Raw genomic sequence first — 23,270 nt, forward strand, 5'->3', positions numbered from 1 at the left:
TCACTATTTGTTTTCTTATTATTCAGATCCTCTGACTGCTAAAATTATCTTATGCCTTTCCACTCCTCTGTTTTTGGTTTACGTTGTCCTGTTACCTCCCATGGCTTTATCAAAAGGTTTTCTGTCTGTGAGCTGTGGGTGGAGAGTGCCACTCCAGCTAGTTAATGGTAGGTCAGGGAGTATGGTTTTGTAGACTCAATCTCTAATCAGTAAAGACAGACCCGAAGTCTCCTTTGGGGGGCAGTTCAGAGAAGACTTGACTTAAATGCTGGTGTTTTTGGTCCAGTAGCACAAGGACAGGGCTTTCAAGGAAAGAGTTTTTTGTTAGAGCAATTGTTGTCATAAGAGCAGTCCTCAAGCTAGCTTTTAAAATAATCTGTTAAATGGTAGTCCTCATGCTCTGATTGCATATACTTGCAAATCGGCAAAACATGAAAATGCTTATTTTTTGTAATTTGACAGCCTTGTGAATATCTGATGTCTGAGCCATAGATCTTAAATTGGTATTTTGAAGTCAACCTACTTCTGAAAGTAATTTAGTTTCCAGCAGCTGCATTAGACTATACTAACACTCCCCAAACATTTTCTCTTATGTTCCTTGCCTATTTCTTTGTTTGTTTTAGTTTATTGGCTGTTCTGACCTAATGATCCTTTAAAAAAGCCATTGCAGCACAGTAGCATTGGATTTTGGGAGACAGATTTGCAATACAGAAGTAATAGCCAAATTTTTAACTGAAACTTGGGACCAGTGCAAGTTTCAAGGCTCCTGAAAAGTCCCTGCTTTTCATCTGAGAGCAATACAAAAAAATTACTCCCTTAAGCTAATTTCTCTTACTAATAAAACTTGGTGATTTCATCTTATGCAAGAACATAGCTAAGAGCAGTTCTGAATCAGGCAATGCTGTATCTGTTTGTATGGAAGAGAAAGGTAGGAGTAAACAAATAGTTGCTTATCTCAGCTATGTTTTCCTAGTTTCTAGAAGTCTGACTGAGGAACTTCCCCAACTTCATGTTGAACTATTTGTACCCGAAACCCCTGATGACATTTTTTGTGTATGAACTTACCTGACCACTTTTCTAGCTAGGTTTTGGCATGCATAAGTCATGGTTGTGATTGAAAAGTAATGGTACATTTTTGTTGGTTGCTTTATGGAAATTTTCTGTTTCTGTGATAAGAGAACTGTTTGTAGTGTTTCAGGGGTCAAGCCATGACTTTCTAGCACACAAGTCTTCCCCACCCCCCCTTCAGAATTCAAGAATAGAGTAAAGCTTTAGAAAACTATTTTGTTTCACGGTACAATTTCTTCCAGTACTTGTAATTTTTTTTTCCTAATATGAAATAAAAGATTCACCAAAAACTTTTGCTCCCTCTTCTGAAGTGAACCACTCAAGAATATCAGAAGTTTTATGTTTAATTTCAGAGAGATTTTCAACTGGAATGAGTGCTCATCCTCACTGGAAATTCTGGCAAGTCTGTGTTAACGTATAGGGGAGCAGAAACTGATCTAATTACTTTACTTGGAAGGAAACCAAATATTTTAGTTATAAAAGTTTGTATTTTGAAGCACTTCTGTGATCTTCGGAATCCATGCTTATCAGGCAGTTTTAAAACTGTGGTCTTATTTTGAGCCATGTCTCACTACTTCAAAAAACTGACTCGCTGAATTTGGTAAATGACAAATTTATGGTTGGCATGAAGTACAAAGTAGTGGAAAAAAAAGAAGTATCTGTAGATTTAGTCATACAGTGGTTTTAGGTGTAACATCTTTTTGTGTGTGTGTGCAACCAGCTCCAAATAGATCTCTCTGCTCTAATCTCATTGCTGTGCTCATGGTAGGTTTGAAGAATAGAGTTCATTTCCTGAGGGTTACAATGCAAATTCAGCTGATGGGGTAATTTTTTTTCTTTTTTTTTTTCTTTTTCTTTTTTTCTTTTTTTTTTTTAATTTTTCCTTTCTCCACAACCCTCCTCCAAGCACATTTGTGCACATAAAACAGCTTAATTATATTTGTATCTTCCTGCAAAATCCTAGAGAATTAAACTCATGCAATTACTGAAGAGGATTTCTTCAGTGAGAGTATAAAGTTTTGCATTATGTTGAAAACTGAGTAGTGCTAGCATCAGACTGTTCACTGAATCAGCTACTGAAATTGTCATTAAAAACCCCGTTTTTCTGACTTTTCTCCATAGTAAAAAAAAATAAATAAATATCTGTGTTGCAATATCAAAAGATTAATTGCTTTTAATAGTGATGGTGTATCACTGAGCAAAGTTTCTCAATGTACAAAATTATCTAGTCTTTACAGGGTGAAATCAAGCCCAACTTACCTTGAAATTTAACAAGCAGATTGTGGAGCACAGGTATGATCCTTTTCTGTTCAGAAGTCCTACCAAGAAATTATAAGTTATGCTTCACAGTTGCTGCTGTTTTCAAGTAGTTTTCAGATACTGATCTGGCTAACAGAAAATACAGTATATTGATAAAATCCCTATTTTGGAGTAATAGAAGAATAGACACAAGACCAAAAAAGAAACTACATGCTTAGGAAAATTCACCCCTGCAAATCAAAAAAGGCACATTGGGCTTCAAAGTAGGGTTTGTATTCCTAACTACTCCTCAGAACTCTGAGCAGGGCCTTCCGTTAGTGAGCAGGAGATATGTGGCTCCAGTTGATGCTGTTGGAATAATTTTGATTCCACATGAGCAGGGAGGTGCATTAACCTTCAAAGTCTGCTTTTTGGGGAGGATCTCCAAGGACCTAGGGGGCTACAGGGGCAAGTGCTACTGAGGAGTCGTCTGCAGGAGTCACCATACTCAGCACAGGGAGGAGCTGCAGCCTCTTCCCTGGTGGAGAGTCCAAGGAGATTCCTGTGGTTTACAGCTGGCTCTCATGGCTTCCACAAGGTCAGGGGTGGCTGGAGAAAGTCAGCCTCAAACACAGACAGCAAGGGTGAAAACTGGTGCAAAATGCTATTTCCTTTTTTCAGCAAGGGTTAAGGAACGTTCTTGCTGAAGTGTTATCAACGTGATTTTATATAATGAACCATAATCAGAAATAGTATGCAAGCCTGATTAAGGCTGTTGATGCAGTGAAACAGGAATACACCCACACATGTACTTTCTGTAGGTAATTTACTTTTGAAGGTTTAGTATTGGAATTTAAATGATTTCAAATCTGTTTTCATTTTATAAAATGTTTTTCATGCATGTGAACCAGGAACAGATGTAGATATTTCCTTTTACTGACCATAACTGGAGGAAAAAAATCACATAAGGCAAAAAGATTTTTCCATCATACTTCCTTAGATTATAATGAAAAAAATATCGAATGGACATGCTGGACTATATTTGGTATGTTTGGCTGGAGGCTTATTTTTGTGGTATCTGTGAGTTGTTGTAGCCCAACTTAGAGAAAAGTGCATACATCTTGTCTTGGGCTGGAAAGGCAGTTGATAAAAAACCTGCATGGACAGGTGTGCAGGTCAAACCCACACAAGTTTGCTTATGCTTTGAGACTACTGGTAATATTCAACCATCCAGCTAAATTTTGTTCTTAGGTTTAAGAATATATGGATGAAGTGCCAGTACTGCTGGCGTATGTGTGCTTGTAATAGACTGATTCCTATTTAAATTGCAAAGTGTGTTTTTAGATGTCGCTGCCACCTTGCTTGCTCTTCTCAGTTTGTATCCTGTATTTGCCAGCTTGACTGTCTGGATTCATGACTTGAATTGCTTATTTGCTTCTCCCTGGTGTTGTAATTTGGTGTAGGTTGCTTCACACAGTGAGTTGTGCAGACTTTCACAATCACTCCTGAAGAGTTGATGTAGGTGGCTAGGTGGGTATTATTTTTGTGTTGCAGTTGCTGGAGATAACTCTCTGCCCTGTGAGTTGCTATCTTTAAAATAGAAGAGCTGTCTACTTGGATGCTCTCAGTTGCTTTGACTATATAGTCTGTGGTAGGACTGTAGAACATAATGTACCCACATCATCAAATCTTAAGGGTCTCATCTACGTGTTGGTCACTGAGAGATTTTCCAAGTAACCTTTCTTGGTTTTCTGCATATGAAGAGTTCTTCTAAGTCCTGTGAAATCCAGCCTGAATGCCCACTCATAGCACAGCACTCACAAGAAATGAATCAACTGAAATATTTATATCTACCTTTATTGTTTTCTAAACCATAAATGTTGCAATCATGCAGGATGTAGATTTCTGCTGAGTAACTGCATATTTTCACACATAGGTTTTTGTCCCTTTCTACATTGTTTTTTTCATCATTATTAGTACTTGAAGTATTTTAGATGTGGAATAGTTTATGTACTATCAGTCTGGCTTTTGCCTCATGTTTTTGTGTACATTCCCATACAGAAAAGGGGAATGCCATTGTAATATTTGTTCATTTTAGCAGAGTACAAGGTTTCTGTAGTTGTACTCTGTTCCCTGCTAGGTTTTTGGGGCTATTTGCAAGTTTATATGTCATTTTTTTGCTTTTCACAATGAAAGCTTCAGAAATCCTTTGCAGTTTTTGAGGTGATATCGGTAATGGATATCTAATCTTTGTCAGCTGGTGATAGAACACCTAGTGCTCTTAAATTCCTCTCAGTTGTATGGTCCCATCCATATTTTTCTGATGTATTTTCATGCCCTCAAAACTGGTGAAGTCTTAAAACTGTGTTTCTTATAGTCTTAAGTTTAAAGGAAGATTAACAAAAAAAGCTAGATACAATCCTATGTGGAGGTTGAACTCTGTATTCCTTTATATTCATGAATATGACATTTTGGAAAACACATATGTAATGCATATATTTAGAAAATAAGTGTGGTTGTCAAGGACAAAAAGCTTTTTATATGTGTTTTGTCAGAAACAGGGAAGTGAATTATCCCCAGGGATCTCTGATGAAATGCCTTCTTATGTTATATAAGAGAGAAGCCTGAAAGCTTTTTTTTTTTTTTTTAAATTCTGGTGGATTTATGGTTCCTCATAAGGTTAGATTTACACAGCATGTGTGTCAAATAGTAATTTAAGATGGTTTTCTTTTTCGGTCTGTGGGATGACCCCATCTTTAACTCTGAATGAAACCAAACTAGAAAATAAACATCTTCCTTGGACAAAGACCACAGCCTTTTTAGTTTGGGAGGATCTGTTACATTGGAGCACTGGGAGGGGTTGCCATAAGCACTGCTCTAAAAATATGTGCTTACTGAATCTGTTGCCATGCCTTCTAGTGAACAGTTCAATTGTCTGAAGAAAAATGTTATTTCATCTGCTTGTCATTTTTGTTTGCTTATATGGATAAAGTAGGCTTCAGAAAACACAAAATGTGGTTCCAAAAATATCGCACCCAGTATTCATTTTCCCACTTTGGGGTGGAGTATATGGGAGAAATGCAGCATGCAGTAATCCATCAATATCACTCTAACAGTGATCTAGGTGGTTGATAGTGGCAGTCTTTTTAGAATCCTTTAGGAAATTGGTACATAAGTGATTTTAAAGCCTATTTCAGTGTTCCACTGAAGGAACACCAGAGTTTGGCTTGTAAATGGGATTGCACGTTTGTGAGTGAAATGATTGCAGGCAAAGTATGAAGCTGATGGTCTAAGAGCAAAATTAAAAGAATGAAAAATATACAAACATGAAGAGTTACTGAAAATTATTCTCCCTTTCTTATAAAAACTGTTGCTTACTAAGGTTTTGTCTTCTAAGATCAGGGTCTAAATAAACAGTTAACTTTTTTCTTTAAACCTTTTGTTTTAGCCTACTTTTATTAGGAGTTTATTTATTTTTACTTTTTGTTTATCTGCACTCTTAGATTGTGTTTTTTACACTGATAGACCAGTATGTTTTCAAGTGCTTAGTATAGTAATACAAAACTTGCTATTTGAAAAAGCTAAATTGGCATATTGATGAAAATAATATTACTGAGTTTTTAGTTTTTTCCCCAAAAGGATTTTTAGTGGAAGGCTGTAGAGTGAAAAGCTGAGTGTATTTCAAATTGAATATTGCAGTTGTTCACAATCATAGGATTAAAAAAAAACTGTTCAAGTTTTTGCTACAAATTACTCTCTTTCTCTAAGGTTTCTAATTGACTTCTTTTCTTGGCGTTGCACACTTGACTGGATGCGGCAGTCACTTGAAATGGAAACTGCTGCTCTTCTTGCAAGGATTGTTTGAGAATTACATGCTTTATTATCTGTTAAAAACTGTGAACTGTAAAAAGAATCTCTGATGCTCTCTGAGGCCCTTGTATGACTTTATAGTTTGGACTGTAATTTTCAATATAATTATTTTGTGCTGTCTTTATTTGCCTAAGGTTTGAATAATCTGAATACCTAAAAGATTCATGCTGCAGGGCTTATTCCAGGTTATGAGTGTCAAAATTTCCTGTAGAAACATACAATCAACATTTGATGGGTTTAGCTTTAATTTTGTTTTCTTCATATAGCAGTAGTGAATGCATTTCATTAAAGCACATTTACCTAGTGTAAAACACTAGTAATTGTGGGAAGTCTTTGACATGAGGGTTAATTACCATGCTTGCTTAAGCTATATTTAAGTACTTCTTTTAGAGAAGCTTTAGAAATGTAACATTAACATCTTATGTGTAAATATATGTAGATGTGTACACACAAAAATATATGTGGTATATACACACAAAAGCAAATTATATATTTTAGGGGAAAATATTTACCTTTGTGTTAAAGTCTTTGTCATCAAAGAATACCATTTAGGTAGTTTGACTGACTTTTTAAATAGGTTATTTGGGGGGAGGAAAACCCTTTATTGGGTGTGTACTTAAAACTGTTACATTTCAGTAGTAGCATAAACTTGTTTTTCACTTTGCAAACATAGTGTTTGATTTTTATCTGTGGAACTTCCAGTTGCTTTATTTTCCCAATATACAGGAACTGTAACAGATTCAAGTAATGATCTACTTGGTATTTTCAAATTAGCTGATCAGGAGACAAATTCATTTAACACCTATTAGTTATTTGGAAGCTTGAAGAAATGATATTTTGTTTGATGAGATGCTCAGCTGTCTTTTGAATGGCTTTTATTGAGGGAGCAAATTGAGGTCTGAAATTCCAAACTGATGGAGTTTATTCTGTCCCATTGGGGGCCGGGGCCAAAAAAGCTGCATGGCAGAGGGTTCCAGGGTTGAGAAGGAAGGACTGTGCAGGGTGATTGTCAACACCACCAGCAGCTGGGCTTAGAGTGACAGGAGACTGTGTGACCAGCTGCTGAGGGGGCCTGGGTCATCAGCAAAGGTGGTGGCGTAGAAATTGATGAACACCTCTGGTGTGGATGTCTGGTGACACCCTCTGCTCGTAGTTCTCCTGTCCAGCACTGCAGCAGTACCTTTAAAGCAGGAGCAATAGTTGCCAGAGCATCCTCAGGAATGTGTGTGAATGTGAAAGGCTCTCTAGATGATTAATATCAGGGTTGTGGAAATAAAGCCTGTTAATTTCAGGTACATTTTAACTTTTGCTCCTGAAAAGCTGCTTTTGTTTCTCCTTTAAACACATGACTTGATTATCAGCCAACCCGTGGAGAAATAGTGCTCTGTGGAGGTTTGAGAGCTGGATGACTTTCATGAAGGCACCAGAACAGCTCCGTACAATTCTTTTACCAGTCAGTAATTTAGGGAGAAGCAACTAGAGTGACAGAGTAAAGGAATATTAATGGTCTTGAGAAAAAGATTTCAAATGGTAGCAAAATTATGGGCTTATATGTTTTTAATAATTCTTTTATCAAATTAGTGATGCAGTCCAACACCTGTTACGAGAAAAATTAAATTAGTTTTGAGTTGCACTCCAGACCTCTTAGAAGCACCTGGAAGTTTGGAGAGGTGCTAGGTTACATACCCTCTTTACCCCTCTTCCAAACTGAGGTCTCACTTCAGCTCTGATGTTTGTGGCATATCATGAGACATGGTGATGTCTGTGTACTTGTTTGCCAAGCATGGCCAGCATGAATGGAGCCAGTGGAAGCAGCTCAGAGACAGACCACAGGCTAAATTCTGTCTCTGTACTGGCCAAAGATATGCTGGAAACAAATGGTGACCACACTGGAGGAGAAAGGACTCATATGGGCCTTTGTGCTATGCGAGTGTGAGCAAGGATGCAAACCTCGGGAAGGGGCATCCGTGGCATGTGCTGGAATTTGTAGCTCTTGTACTGAACTGTACCTGGGCCAGGAAGTATCAGCCCGTTTTGGGGGGGTTGTTTCTTGGTCTGGATTTTTTTTTTTTTGGTTGTTATTTTGGTTTGGGACTCTTCATAGGTCAGATTGTCACAGTATCAGATATTAGTCATTGATTAACATGAACACTTCTCAGTAAAGCAACTTTTTGTGAGAGCCACACACCAGGGAGGGCAGTCTGTTTCTGGAACCCTTACCCAGGGATGCAATATACCATCAGCTACAAACTGAGAAATAGACAGGGAAGAAGCATCTCTTTAGAATAAGAAAAGGGAGGGTTAAAAATGAAACTGTTTTGTAGTTGGTACAAAGTTGCTTCCTTTAGAGATGGTATCTGTTAGCTGGAATAATTTGCTCTCAGGTGGCCACTGATGTAGACTCGTTTCCTAGAGAGCAAGAACTCCTTTCAAAAGTAAATTGTTATGAACAATTTTTTTTTCTAGGAATAGAATACAGTACAGCATACAGTAAGACTTGTAATCTCTCTTTTAGATCCTGTAAATTACCTTCCAGGAATGGAATTCTACACTTAACTAGGTGACTGACACTGGTACCAAAATGGAACATGAGTATTGAAGTAGGAGTGACCATGTGCAGTCCTTTTCTTGCTCTTCCTTCCTGTCTCAGTTAAAAGGAGTTTTTAAGTATGTGTTTTAGCAACAGTTACTTGTACACTTGAGAATTGTGATATCCGTGTCTTGATTAATGCGTATGAAATGGATGTGAAAACAGAGGATGCAGTTCAGGCTTTGAGATATTGTTGTGTTTGCTTGGTGAACAATGAGTAGGAAATCATAACAGAGCAAAATATGCTGAAGTGCACAGGTGGGAGATTACTGTCCCCTGCGTTGCTGTCTCGGTTTGATATCTGTCTCACTTTGATGGCTTTTATTATGCTTCATTTACCATCCTGTTATGTCACGAGCATTTACCACTGACTGCAGGAGATTATGATTATTGAGTGCGAGTTCATGGTCTTGTGCACAGGGATGCCAGCTGGTTCACTGTGCTCTGAGCCAGTTGATAGTTTACCACCATGGTTACCAGGGCTCCAAACCTGGGGGAACAAATTCTGCCGAGTGCCACAGTGGATGTGCTCAACTCGGCACCCTTTTCTAGTGGCTGTGCATCCTCCGCGTGTTCCACCCTGAAAGCAGAGCGAGCTTGGCTTTGTAGAGAGTCTTATACTGCAAGAGTGCAGAAGCTGCTGCTAGTGACTCACAGTAATTACTGTTACACCCTAGAATCAATGTAACCTTGCCTAGGTTCATGTGTATTTGCATCAGCTACTTCAGCACAGAATGAAGCTAAGAATAAAGCAGTGCTAAATCCTAGCAGCAGAGATCAGTGCAGGTGATCATTGTGTGTATGGCAACAGATGGCACCTGGTGTCCTCAGTGCAGAGAGTTTTTTCTTATGGTTAGGTTGCAAGGAAACATTCAGAGAAAAAGGCAGAAACACAGACTTGCTGACGTGTGAATCACTGACAAATTTTGTAGACACATAAATTGGTGAAGTGGAGGGAAAAGAAAGGGAGGTTGAGGGAATCTGTCTGTCTATGCAGAGCTGACAATTATCACAAATTCAGGTAACACAAAGCCAGCAGTTCTGCTAAGTTTAAAAAAAAAACAAACAGTAAGTTAGTAAAATAGCAAACACTATTCTTCAAATAGATTTTCAGTTTGTAAAAATTTCCTCAGAAAGATGAACCTTTTAGCTTTCCTGCAATTACAATGATGGAAGTAATCCTGGGAAGAAAAGGATAAAGCTAATAATAGGTAACCAGATAAAGTATTTCAAAAGGCTAAATTGAATTTTTCTCCTCTGAGGAATTAATTTTATGCAATTAGACATTATTTTGTACATATAATAACTTAATTGGCTGATAAATTAATATTCCCTCCCGGGGTTTGATCTGTTATAACTCAGGTAAGAATTTGTGACACAAATAGATAAGCTTTCTTATATAAAATATTTTTTCTTGTTCTCATTTATTTTTCTAGTTTTAGAGGAGCTTCTAGTTTTCAGGAGCTTGTACTGATGGCATTTCTTTTCCTAGGAAAAGTTAGTAAGGATTGCTGCCAGTAATGTGTGTGTTGTTGCACTGCATTTCCTAAATTGACTGTGTTTTAGTAAACCCCATGCGACAGAGAAGATATCCATTAAGTTTTTAACAACTTCTTGCTATAAAACGTTATTCTGATCCTATTATCCTACAGTTTTGGTGATTTTAAAGTATCCCTGGCAATATGTGGCATTTACCACCTTCTACTATGTTTTACTATTTGGAGTGGAGGAGGTCTGTGGTATGGAGGCGTGGCAAAAGCGGGACTTTCTTATGAGTTGAAAGTGATCCAGTCATTTCCAAATTTTTAATTTTAAAATGCCACTTTATAATGAGGGCTGATGGTGAAATATGAAGTCTTTCCTTTGGAACGTTATGAGTCATGAATAATTTGGTGCCCCCAAATCTATCTCTGTCAACATCAGACTATTAGGATCATTAGCACCCATGATTCCAGAATCTGGAGTCTCATCATGTTCTCAGCAGATAAGAGTAATTGCTGAATCTCATCAAGTAAGACTCAGTTGTGGGTAAAGTCACTACTTTGCAGGGAAAAAGAGCATGATTCCACATAACTAAAGCTAGGAAAAATTGTAATAGAAGGTATCTGAATTGATGTGTCAGGTATGAGCTCCTTTCCTCCTTTCACCTTAACAAGTAGTTGTTGAATTATCTTCTTTGTCTAACTGGATCCAAGATAGAAACTGATTACTGTGCAGTAATTGAGTTTTTTTACAGTCCTGGACTGATTAGAGTGAGATTTCTTCTTGATCAACTACTTTTATTTGCTGCTTTGTATTGCAAAGGTCTCTAGATGAAATCTCGACTGGTATGTCTTCATTTTTCTGGGTGTGTGACTTCAGGCATGACAAATAAGAAATCAAGATCCTTGACTTTTCTGCCTTTTAAGAGTGATGGAGTCTGCAAAACCATCTTGCAGTTGATCAGTAGGGTCCTTTTAAGTTTTATAAGAGTTGTTCTTTGTCCTGCACCTAAAACTTTGGCTTTGGAGGAGACAGCAAAGTGATTTAAAAAGGTATAAATAGAAAGCAAAAGAATGAAGATAGGTTTGTGCACATTTTGAGTTGAGATTAGATACTTAGTCATCTGGTACTGGTACAAACTAAAAAAATAAAATTTGTCCTAAGTATCTGAGACCTATTTTGAACAGATACTTGGATCGCTTTACTAGTTATTGTATGGAATCTGATAAGCAGATAATTGGTTTTTATGGTTATTCTCTTAACTCTCTATTCAGGTTTTCAGGTGATATAATCAGTACTAAGTGTTCGTGTACCCTTTCAGTTTTTACATGTGGTTTTCATTTACAGCTTTTTATATATAGCTGTTCATCTGATTATTTTGTTGGCCTCCTCAGTAATTGGAAATTAGAAGAGTGCATTTTCATGGTTATGCTAGTTTGACGTTGCCATAATCTGCTCGTATAGATATTTGTAGCTCTACCTTAAGTTGTGTTTTTTTCTATATTGAAATGGTAACTAAGTAGGATTTGTTACTCTTCACAAATGCTGCTCTTGGCATTAGAAGTAGGTACCATACTGCTGATCTTGTAATTGTAACTAATGTTAATATATTGCATCTTCTGTGGTAGCAATTTTGCTGCTTAATAGTTAAGTTCTGGCATGTTTTCCCCCTTCAAAATAACACCTGTTACTGGTCTTTTAAATCAAGTGAGATTCACTCTATCTCTGATGCTGTCATGTTTTGAAAATAATGAATACTAGAAAAGGTTAAAGTACAGGTTGCTGTTGTTGTTTATTTTCATTAAAGCTGATAACCAGTGTACCCAGAACCAGTGTACCCAGAACCTGTGCTTTAGGAATTTTTGATGTTATCAAATGTCATGTTTTCACTTTATTTTGATTGAAACTAGTCAAACGTTTTAGACCAGACTGTTAGGTCTCAAATTAGACACCAGGCTGGGAAGGTCTAGAGAAATAAATACAGACAGGTGGTTGCACTCTCAAAAACATTTGACTTAATAGTGATTTAATTCATATAGACACAGTCAATGGTGGAGTTCATTTCTTCAGAATATGGTATTAACTATTACCATAATAATTTACGGCCTGTATTCCAGCTGCTACAGCAGATGAAGGAGGACAGCTGCAAAAACCTGCAGAATATGAAACAGCTGGTCCCCAGAGCGAGACATGCATAAAGCTGAGTCAGGAACAGAGAATTTCCTTTGGAAAATACGCTGTGTGGTCATATAACTAATGACAAAACCATGTATACAACAGGTCAGGAGTACATTGATCACTTAGTTATATTTTTTCATATGATTAGAGATTATCCTTATGTAGGATCGTTATCCTGAAAATTTTTAAGGGAAAACATATAATTTGGGGAGGTAGGGAGAACTGGTGGTGTTTGGATGCTTATATGGTCAATACCAAGTTTTGGATTTTTTAGAGCTGCGTGAACTTATGCCCTGAAATTAATGAGAAACCTGTACTACTAGGTGATCTGTTTCAATAGAACAGCATTTGGGGGTGAGGAGGTGTATACTTTGCTCACTGTTGGTAGAAGGGGAACAGAGAGGGACAAATCTTGGCTTTCACTGCAGACTGTGAAGAGCAGCTTGTGGTAGTGGATGCTTGTACTCCTGCGTGTTTTATGTTCAACCCTCAGCTTGACTTTTCCTTTACGATCCCTTTTAGCCTGGCATTCTCCTGCCCTAAATCCTTATCAGTTTTCATTCTATTTTCCTTCTGTCCTGCCTATAAAAGCAAGCCTATATAGATCTTTAGGAAGTACTGTGAGGTGTTGCCATTTCATAGAGGTTAATAGTGCTTAAACACTCTTTGATAGGCACCGTGCAAAGTAGGCACTTTGATAGGCATACTTTGAAAAGTGTGGGCAGAAGATTAGGTTCTATCATGGCATACAGTGTTAACATTTTCCCTTCCTTCATCTGATGGTGCACGAAGTTTTTTCTCCAGCTGATTAGTTCTTAGGCTGCAGAGTGTTTGAAAATTGTAAAAAATTATGGCTGAATATTCAGTAGTTTTCAAACAGCAGCATGGGTAAACTGCCTTTCTAAAGTTATTCTAATTAGAAAACACCCTGTTATTTCAGCAGCATCATTGACAGCACAGAGCTGAGTGCTGCAGCTGGCACAACAGAAGGAATGAATGCTGTATATGAAGACACTGACAAGCTGAAGGAGTGGGTCTGTGGGAACCTAATGAGGTTCAACAGGTCCAAGTGCAGGGTGCTGCATCCAGGTCAGAGCAATCCTAGACATGAGTACAGACTGGGACATGAACTTTTTGAGAGCAGTCCTGTGGAGAAGGACTGTGGGGTGCTGGTGGACAAAAGCTGTACAGGCGTCAACAATGCTGCAAGTGCAGAAATCCAGCCGTATCCTGTGCTGCATCAAACACAGCGGGGCCAGGAATGTTAGTCTCCCCTGTATTCTGTCCTTGTTAGACCTCATCTGGAGTAGTGCATCTGGGTGTGGATTCTTCACAACAAGAAACACATGAAAGTGTTAGAGCAGGTCCAGGGAAAGGCCATGAAGATAAGAGGGCTTGAGCAACTCTTCTAAGAAGACAGATTGAGAGAGCTGGGATTGGGTCCAGGGAAAGGCCATGAAGATGATAAGAGGGCTTGAGCAACTCTTCTAAGAAGACAGATTGAGAGAGCTGGGATTGTTCAGCCTGGAGAAGGGAAGGCTGTGAGGAGTCCTTATTGCAGCCTTCCAGTATTCAAAGAGGGCTTTGAAAAAGATGGAGACTTTTTACCTAAGGAAATAGTGATAGCAAAAGGGGAACAGTTTCAAACTCAAAAATTTCAAGATTTAGATTAAATGGTAAAAAGTTCTTTCCTGTGAGGGTGGTGAGGCACTGGAACAGGTTGCCCAGAGGAAGGAGTTGTGGATGGTCCATCCCTGGAGGTGTTTAAGACCTGATCTAATGGGTGGCATCCCTGCCTGTGGCAGGGGTTCTGGAACTGGATGATCTTTAAGGTTCATTCTAACTCAAACCATTCCGTGATTCTAAGACTGTAGCAGCATTCCAAGGAGAAGAGCTGCATTTATATAATTTATATAAATGCCTGTGCAAATAGTTGTACCCTGGGTGACTTGCACTGCTCTTGTTACGTGTGATGCAGTCAGCTTGCATTTTAAGTATTCCTTATGTGTTGAGCTTTATATTAAGAGCAGCTATTTTAAAGAAGTGCTTTATATGGCAAGTAAAATTTAAACATGCTGCCTTTGGAGGTGGAAAGTGCCCTGGCTTGGTATTTAATTAGTGTGGTGCAAAGTACTGTAATTCTGAGACTGCAGAAAGTGCTGGTTTTCCTGGAAGCATCAGAATGGCTTGATTTTAGACAATACTGTATTGTCAATGCAGTGCTGGTTCAGCAGCATCTCTGCACACATTTGGCAAATATTTAGAGGACACATTTTGTGTGATTGGTTCAGCCTTTGAAAATTATTAACTTCTTTGTGTTAAAGGATGTACACAGCAATGCAAGATTTTATCTTGACAATCCCATGCTTTTGTCTTCTACCAGCAGGGATATATTTGTGGATTATGGTTTTTTAGCTCCTCAAAGGGCAGTGTACTAAAGGCTTTGTAATCACCTCTGTACTGATGAGGTATGGGAAAGCATTTCATTTCTGTGACTTTGTGAAGCTGGAATAATACAGGAGCTGTGTAGACAAAAATTTGTTAGCCAGGGAATTAAATAAAACTTGTCATATCAAATTACTTAAAAGTATGTGTTTCTATTTAGCTTTAATAATTTGATATGTTGCAAACTCTGTTCAGAGGTAATACATGCTTTCTGGACTATGCAGCTAATGTGCAGATAAGGCTGTGCAAAGCACAAAATAAATGTTCTTGACAACCATCCTCTTACAATTTTATATGCTTTTTGCTAATTAGGTTCCTTTTTTTTTTTCTTTTTTTTGAGTTAACATATTAGATATTTACATTAATGGGAAACTTGAATCGGTAGTGTTAATACCTAATGGCAACAAAGTATGTAGGACTTGTAAATGGTAAATTCTTTAAAGTGGTTATAAAAATTGGAGTTCTGATCTGGCTCTTATGTAATTTCTCTGGGAAATGTATGCTGTATGTATCCTTAGCTGAGAAGCTCCCTACTTGTCCTTTGTAACACTGTTCACTAACTCAACTAAAAAGTACCACTAATCAGTTCAGAAGGAAAAATTTGTATTTGTTGGAATCAGAACCCAGTATTATTTTTTCAGAAGGCGACCCTGCAATACCTGGAAAACTCATTGCCACCATGTAACACAGCGCAGCATTTTTTTGTGATGGTGATCAATGCGATTTGAAAACATGTTTGTTAAAAAGATTAATTATGTGTAATAATTACCTTGATAGTATCAGTTACCAAAAAAGTTCTGTATTAAAGAATTAATAATTTTTTTTTTTTTTTTTCCCCCTGTTCTAGGCTTAAAAGAAGCATAAGCGATTCAATTACACCTCTGACATTTTGGAGCATGAGTGATGTTAAAACTATTTGAATGTATTGGAGCATGGCTGCTTCTTAAAATGCAGAAGTTGAAGGAAATTATTGCTTATCAAAACCTACTGAATATCTGAATTTTCTGGACATTCGGCATTTAACTGCGTCCTTAAATGTCCATGATTAGGATCTCATGCGACCATTGTATATTTTGGAGACTATTCTCCAGAAGAGAACTGTGCATTTAAAGAGCAGAAATGACTGTGGGTTTTTTTGGAACTTACTGAGGTTGAGCATACTGAGAGACCATGACCAGCTTGAAGCGGTCCCAGACCGAAAGGGCTGTTGCCACTGGGGTATCAGTCGGAGCAGATGGCACCTCAAAAGTCCACTCGGATGACTTCTACATGAGGCGCTTCCGGTCACAGAATGGCAGCTTAGGATCTGCAGTCATGGCGCCAGTTGGACCTCCTCGCAATGAGAGTTCCCATCATGTTACCTCTACCCCTGGAGTCCCTAAAATGGGGGTCAGGGCAAGGATTGCCGATTGGCCCCCAAGGAAGGAGAACATCAAGGAGACAAGCAGATCTAGTCAAGATATTGACACGTCAAGTTGCCTTGACAGCATGTCTTCTAAAAGCAGTCCTGGGAGTCAGGGAAGTTCTGTTAACCTGAATGCAAGTGATTCTGTCATGTTAAAGAGCATCCAGAGCACACTTAAAAATAAGACCAGACAATCTGAGAATCTAGACTCCAGGTTTCTTACACCCGATGGCTATCCCAGTTCCCCAAGGAAAGCCCTTCGCAGAATACGACAGCGCAGCAACAGCGACATCACCATAAGTGAGCTTGATGTGGATAGTTTTGATGAATGTATTTCACCCACATTTAAATCTGGACCATCTCTGCACAGAGAGTATGGCAGCACATCTTCCATAGATAAGCAGGGAACTTCAGGGGAAAGTTTTTTTGACTTATTGAAGGGCTATAAAGATGAAAAGTCTGATCAGAGAAGCCCAGGCTCAACTAAACTCGGTGAGCTTCTGATTGCCAGTGGAAGCAAGGGTTCAGGATTCTCTCTAGATGTGATAGATGGACCTATTACTCAAAGGGAAAACCTGAGACTCTTTAAGGAAAGGGAGAAGCCACTCAAGAGACGCTCAAAATCAGAGACAGGAGATTCATCTATTTTTCGTAAGCTGCGTAATGCCAAAGGTGAAGGGGAACTTGGGAAGTCTTCAGATCTTGAAGATAACAGGTCAGAAGATAGCATAAAGCCTTGGACTTGTCCGAAGTGTTTTGCTCATTATGATGTACAGAGTATTTTATTTGATTTAAATGAAGCAGCAATCAACAGGCATAATGTTATTAAAAGAAGGAACACAACGACAGGTGCATCTGCTGCTGCTGTAGCATCACTTGTCTCCGCACCCTTGTCCCATTCTGCAAGTTTCAATTCTCCAATGGGCAGCACTGAAGACCTGAATTCAAAAGGAAGTCTTAATATGGACCAGGGGGATGATAAAAGCAATGAACTAGTGATGAGTTGTCCTTATTTTCGTAATGAGATTGGCGGGGAAGGGGAAAGGAAGATCAGCCTTTCCAAATCTAATTCAGGTTCCTTCAGTGGGTGTGAAAGTGCCTCATTTGAGTCCACTCTGAGTTCTCATTGCACAAATGCTGGAGTTGCAGTTCTGGAAGTTCCCAAGGAGAATCTGATTTTACATCTAGACAGAGTGAAAAGATACATCGTTGAACATGTAGACCTTGGTGCATATTATTACCGAAAATTCTTCTACCAGAAAGGTAAATTGTATTTCTGCTTGAGTTTTAAGAATGATTTTTTGTTTTCCAAACATGCAAAATCCAGTTGTTGCTTAATAGTATTTGCAAGAATTAGGGATTTCTTCAATGGTGTATTTTACTGATGGTATGTGCTATATCTAATAGTCTTTCAGAGTGTTGGAGTATAAGAATGTTGAGGATTTTATTGCTGATAGATATGGTAGCAATGGCTACAAAATAAGAATGTCTTGAAACACAGCTTTGGGTATTCATAGGAGTGGGCAGGGGTTGACACTTGAAAGATTGAAACAAGAAAATCCTGAAAGACGAGAACTTTCTTCCCACTGTGCCAGGAGTTGATTTACTGAGGATTTAATGGAATGTGCATCTTAGGTAGCATTTACAATAATCTTTGGATGTACTAATTAACTTAATCCACTTCAAAATTTTTCAAAATTAATAATACAGAAATGAAGACATCTAAAAATGAAGACATTTAAAGTTAGATATAACTTTATATACACACACAAATACCTGAGTTTCAATGTCAACAGAATATCTGAAAAACCAGAGTACAGTTCTGTTATCACATGGTTCTTCCCTGAAACCAAGGATTATAATTTCCATTGGATGTATATGGGAGGGAGCAAAAAGCCCAAAGCAACAGATCAAAGCCTTTTCACCTATATAGAAAAGAGCAAGCCCCAAACATTACCCAGACACTCCCCCACTCTGTCCCCTCAGTCAAAATAATACTGGCACCAGGAGGTACAGATCTCCCTCTGTTATTCATGATTCTGAAAATGCTCAAAAAGGATTGCAGACCAAAATCCTTTAAGAGTTCATCTGCAGGACTGTGTTGTATTTCCTGATGGCTAGAGCTGGTCTAATGACTGACCTGGAGAGTGCTTGTTCCTTACCTTCCAATGATCAGGATTGGGTTTCTTCTCTTCAGTGAATGCAGGTCAAAGGAGCTTGTTTCTCACTTACAAAAGCAACAGGGATGCTTGGTAAGAATTAGATTGATGTCTTAAAAGAAAAAGCTTACATTTCTTAACTGCATGTTATTGCTAATAAATTAATTTCCCATTTTTCTGTTGCCTTCAAAATATGTCCATCTCTCACCTCTTCCTCCCTGCATTGTCCATTGTTTAGGTGGCTCTTGTTACTCTTTCCGTAGTCTCCTCTTTGTGCATTCTTTCTAGGGCTGAGAGGTAGCCTTTGCTCTGTGCTTTTTGAGAGTGCTGATCCATATCCTTTGGAGACATAGGTGTTAGGAAAAATAATGGTTTCCTGAGAAAAGTAAGCTAGATGCGTGATACAGGATAAGGTATGCTTGGAGGGGAGAGCCTGAGGTTTGTGACCTTTGGGATTATTTTCCTCTCTGTCTCCCTCTGGAACAATTTGATTCCTTATCAGTCTAGTGAGTTTTGCAATCAGCAACTAAAGTTTCATGTTACAGCTGGCCTGATTTACAGCATTTCAGCACTAAGAGGGGCAGACATTATTTCTTCTTCTTCCTTGTACCAGTTCTCTTGTTTTCAGAGAACTTGATAAGCCAGTTGAGTTTACTGAACAAGCAAGCAGAATTCTTGCCATGGCAATAAATTTGGGGTTAATTGCTCGATTGTTTCTCTCCAGTTCTGGTGAGGGATATTATTATGTCTTTGCAGTCAGAGAAGTGCCAAAGCCATATGGCCAGGTGAGGGATGGAAGACAGCAGCAGAAGAGGAAGGAGGTGTGAGTGGAATTTCAGCCCTTAGGCAAAACCCATTTATTGGTTTGCCTTCTCCTTAAGGGAAACCACACCCTCATGCTCCTACAGTTCCAGTCACCATTATGTTTCCATTTTTTCTTAGATGTAATTAGGGAAGAATTGATAAAATCAACATAATCTACTCCTCAGGGTATGGTGAGGGGTGGCCAGATATACAAATGTGTGCTATGGAGTAGGATGGGATGAGGAAAAGAAGCTGTGATATTTTTTTTTCCCTTAAGCAATAAAATGGGGTTTTAAATTAACTTTTCTTGTGTTCAGTCCAACAGAGTCCAAACCATGGGTGTTGTTTCTTCCAGAGATTTTTATCTTAAATGCTGTACTTCAGAAGCGTCCTTAGCTATCCCAAACCCCAGTTCTCTGCAAGTACAAAACCTGTTTTGTTGACCACCCAGAGTATCATCGTTCTCTGAGCAAACTTTAAACTAAGCTGATGAGATGGGATAGTGATAAAATTTGAAGCAGCATCATGGGGAAAAAAAAAATCTAGAAAGTCAGTTGTAACTGAATTTTTTATGTGACATGAAGCAAGTAATGATGCAGAAATTTTTTTGCTGGAAGAGGAGGTTGGATTTTTATGATGTTATGAATGGAACAGACAGTGCCAAAAGACAATTTCAGTAGGATCAGCTCATCAAGTCAGTAGGCTTGGAAGTATTCTTAGATGATTTCTGATTTGACAACAATACCTTTTAAAGATCTCAAACCAGGAAAATGTCATGGACTTTGAGAACACCTAGTAACCTTAGAGCTTGCAAAGAATAAAAAGCAATGTTCCAGAAAATTGTAAGCTGAGTTGGTTTTCATTCCAACTGGAAATAACAAAGAAGGTAATTTGAGACTATATCAGTAAAGAACTGCCAGTTAAAAATCATCAATGATGCCAGTCAGCATGATTTCATGAAAAATGTGTCTTGTCACATAAAAGAAAAAAAACATAGTTAATCTTGTGTCTTAAAAAAAAAAGGGATGAAAGACCTTGAATTCATATGGGTCCTTTTAATTTCTTCAAGGTAATTTGGTGAAATGCTGATGGTAACTCGTCTGAAGTCTTTAATTATATAAAAGCAATAGCTCATTTTTTACAGGTACTGTTACTTAGATGATAAGCTCCATCTCAAGTTTTAGCAATGTATGGAGGAAGGATAAGTGAGCTTCCAGTATTACTAACATAGTCCAAATTGATTCAAATATTTTCATCTAGTTAGTGTAAAGTATTTGCATGTGATATTTATGGATGAGTCTTGTATAAGTTTAATGAATGAAAATGGATGAGTTTTTGTAAGTAAAAGAAATTGGTCCCTCTGCAAAGTAGTGGAATTGATAAACAGTGTTCTGGCCTGCTGTCCAGACTTCTGAATGTGAAAATACTGGTGGAGACAGTTTAGTGGAGGTAAGAAAAATGATACTTAGAAAAAGATATTGGGAAGAGAACTTTATAATGGCAGGCTGAATTCACTTTCTCCACTTTATATCTGAACTAATTGTGCAGACTCCCTTTGTACTCAGTGGAGAGAAATGAACCTTGCAGGATCTTATGAATTTCAGTCTCTTCTCTCAATTCACTAACCGAAGCTCATGCACAACTGACTCACATGGAAATGTTTATTTTTATAGGAAATGAATGTTCCTCTTATGATGCACAAGATGTATTTACAAGGTGGTTAAATAATGGTGTGTTTTAAAAGGTGTATTTGATAGGACTTGAAGGACTTGACTAAAAGTTTGAAGTCTAGACATTGTGGTGTGTTTTAAAAGGTGTATTTGATAGAAGGACTTGACTAAAAGTTTGAAGTCTAGACATTTATCAGTTAGGCTTGTGCATAAAAAAGAGGGAGAGGATGAAGCCAGCATGAGAACCAATTTATGAAAGTTGCAGGCATGTTTATTAAAGACTTATTTACAATCAGTATTAAAATCGCACAGAGAGCAAAGCTTGTCCAAGTGCAGTTCAGGAAAGAGAGCATGTCACTCCAGAGGAGCAGTCTGTTTGCTCTGTCCCCATAATTGTGTCTGGGAATTGCAGTTCTCATGGAAAGAAGCAAGAGCATCTGTTTTGCTTCCATCCTTCTCATGCAGTAATTGCTAATGTTGCCATTTAGGACAAGTATTAGTTATTGGCTTAGAATGAAAGACTTGACTGAGAAGTAAATAGTTTCCTGAACTGGTTTATAACAAATTAGCTGTTGGTTGGCTTTCTATTACCTGTTGTCAGCCAGTAAAAATACCCTTTTCCCTAATGCTTTAAATGGCTGCATATTCTATCCAAGAGTTGGTGCCTTTCAAGTACGGGGCTGGACTTGCAGAGCTCCCAAAATGCTGCCTGCCCTTTTGTCTCCAGAGAAGTACTGGGCAGGGTTTTCCAGTAATGTAAATGCTGAGCTAGGATTAGAGGAAGATGCTTGATGTGAGTTTCATTCAGAAGAGAAATGTTTGGGGTTTTTATTTCTAGCCTGATTACAGAGAATATAATTTGGACATGATATCTAAAGGGAAATATGATGAAAGCACAGAAGAACTTTTTCAGTTAAAATCAAGTGCATTTACTTGGATTTCCATTGCAAAGGAAGCTCATAAATATCTACCAGGAAAATAAGTATTTTAGCTTTGGTTCTTTCACAGGAAGTATCTTTTGAGTTATATTATAGGTATTTAACTATTTTTAAAAGTATGTATCATTTGTTTTAATGACCAGCTACAATCAAGTCTTTTTTTTGGGGGGGGTTATGGATTTATAAGTTGATTTATGGCTGCTGCTAGTTGTCCTGATTGTCTGTTAATTAAATGATTTTTCAGCACTTGTTTAGATTAAATGTCAAGCTTTAGAAATGTTGTTTCCAATTAGCTTTTGTGTGGTGTGAAGAAATATGGCATTCATGTTTGACATCAAGTTCCTGAATTATAATTGTGACATAGTCCTTATTTTCCCAATAAAACAACTAATTAGCTCTCTTTACACTGCATATTAAGCTTTTTGCACTTTAATCCTGCTGCTACTTTTCCTGCACTGGAAAGATAAAATTGTTGGATGTAAGGGGATTCAGAATTTAAGGGAAAATCAGGTGGAGGTACAATAAAGTGTACCAGAAGTAAAAGTAGTCAGATACAGGGATTTATATTATAGCTTGCAGAATGAATACAGAGATGGGGTTTAGGGGAGGAGGAAGAATGAAGATGAAGGTAAAGAATGAACAACCCAGTAGCAAATGTGAGTAGAGGACACTGCCCAGTACAGACTGAAGGAAAAAAGAATAAAAGACATTTCCTCTTAGTAGAGAAGTGTAGAGTTCCACACTACTTGATGCATTTTTCCAAAGCAATAGGAGCTAATTGAAAAGCTTAATCAAATGATACAGAATTGTATGTATATTTTGTGTATTTGTGTGCACTTTCAAGCATTCCTCTTGCCACTCTTCTTAAATGTCTTTTCAAGATGTAGAATAATTTCTCCTGAGAAAATTTTCTATCTGAATTGCAGGCTAGAGTGATTGCAGGGTACACAAGTTTTCCCATCTGTATGGCTGTCAATACAGTAAAGTAATGAATTGTTTGAACCCTTCTAGTATGCCTGACCTCCATATCTTTTTTCTTTGTTTTTCAATCATAAAAGCAAAGCCACATCACTGTTTTTAAGTCACTAAGCAGTTTAGTGTGGAGATGGCCAAGTTACTTCAGGTTTGGGAGGCTGTGTAATATACTGATTGAAAAATTAGTCTAACTTTCTGTGACTGTGCTGCTTCTGCAAGGACCTTGTCTGCCATAAATGGTTTGGTGAGCTATAAATACCCTGACAAAAAATCAAGCTACTTAATGCAGGAGGAAGAAAGGTTAGAGTGCAAGTAAGATAGTTTGAAATTTTGAACAACAGAACATCTAGTAGACTAGTATGTAAACGTAATTACAGTTATATAGATAACCTAATTTATTAGTAATTTTCCCACTCATAGTTCAGCCACTCAAAGTTTAATGACAAT

The 23,270-nt window shown here is 37.9% G+C and overlaps 1 protein-coding gene across 7 annotated transcripts in view; it reads left to right on the forward strand.

Moving 5' to 3' along the window:
- The window catches only part of SIPA1L1 (signal induced proliferation associated 1 like 1), a 201,860-nt gene that overhangs the window by 115,901 nt on the left and 62,689 nt on the right, over positions 1 to 23,270 (forward strand). For all 7 annotated transcript variants that reach the window (XM_039704988.1, XM_039704995.1, XM_039704993.1 and 4 more), the window contains one exon: positions 15,720 to 17,540. In XM_039704988.1, coding sequence (XP_039560922.1) covers positions 16,043 to 17,540 — 1,498 coding nt within the window. In that variant the 5' untranslated portion in view covers positions 15,720 to 16,042. The remainder of the gene's footprint in view (positions 1 to 15,719; positions 17,541 to 23,270) is intronic.

Source organism: Passer montanus, unplaced genomic scaffold, assembly GCF_014805655.1.
Source record: "Passer montanus isolate IOZ18808 unplaced genomic scaffold, ASM1480565v1 scaffold18, whole genome shotgun sequence".
Lineage (NCBI taxonomy): Eukaryota > Metazoa > Chordata > Aves > Passeriformes > Passeridae > Passer > Passer montanus.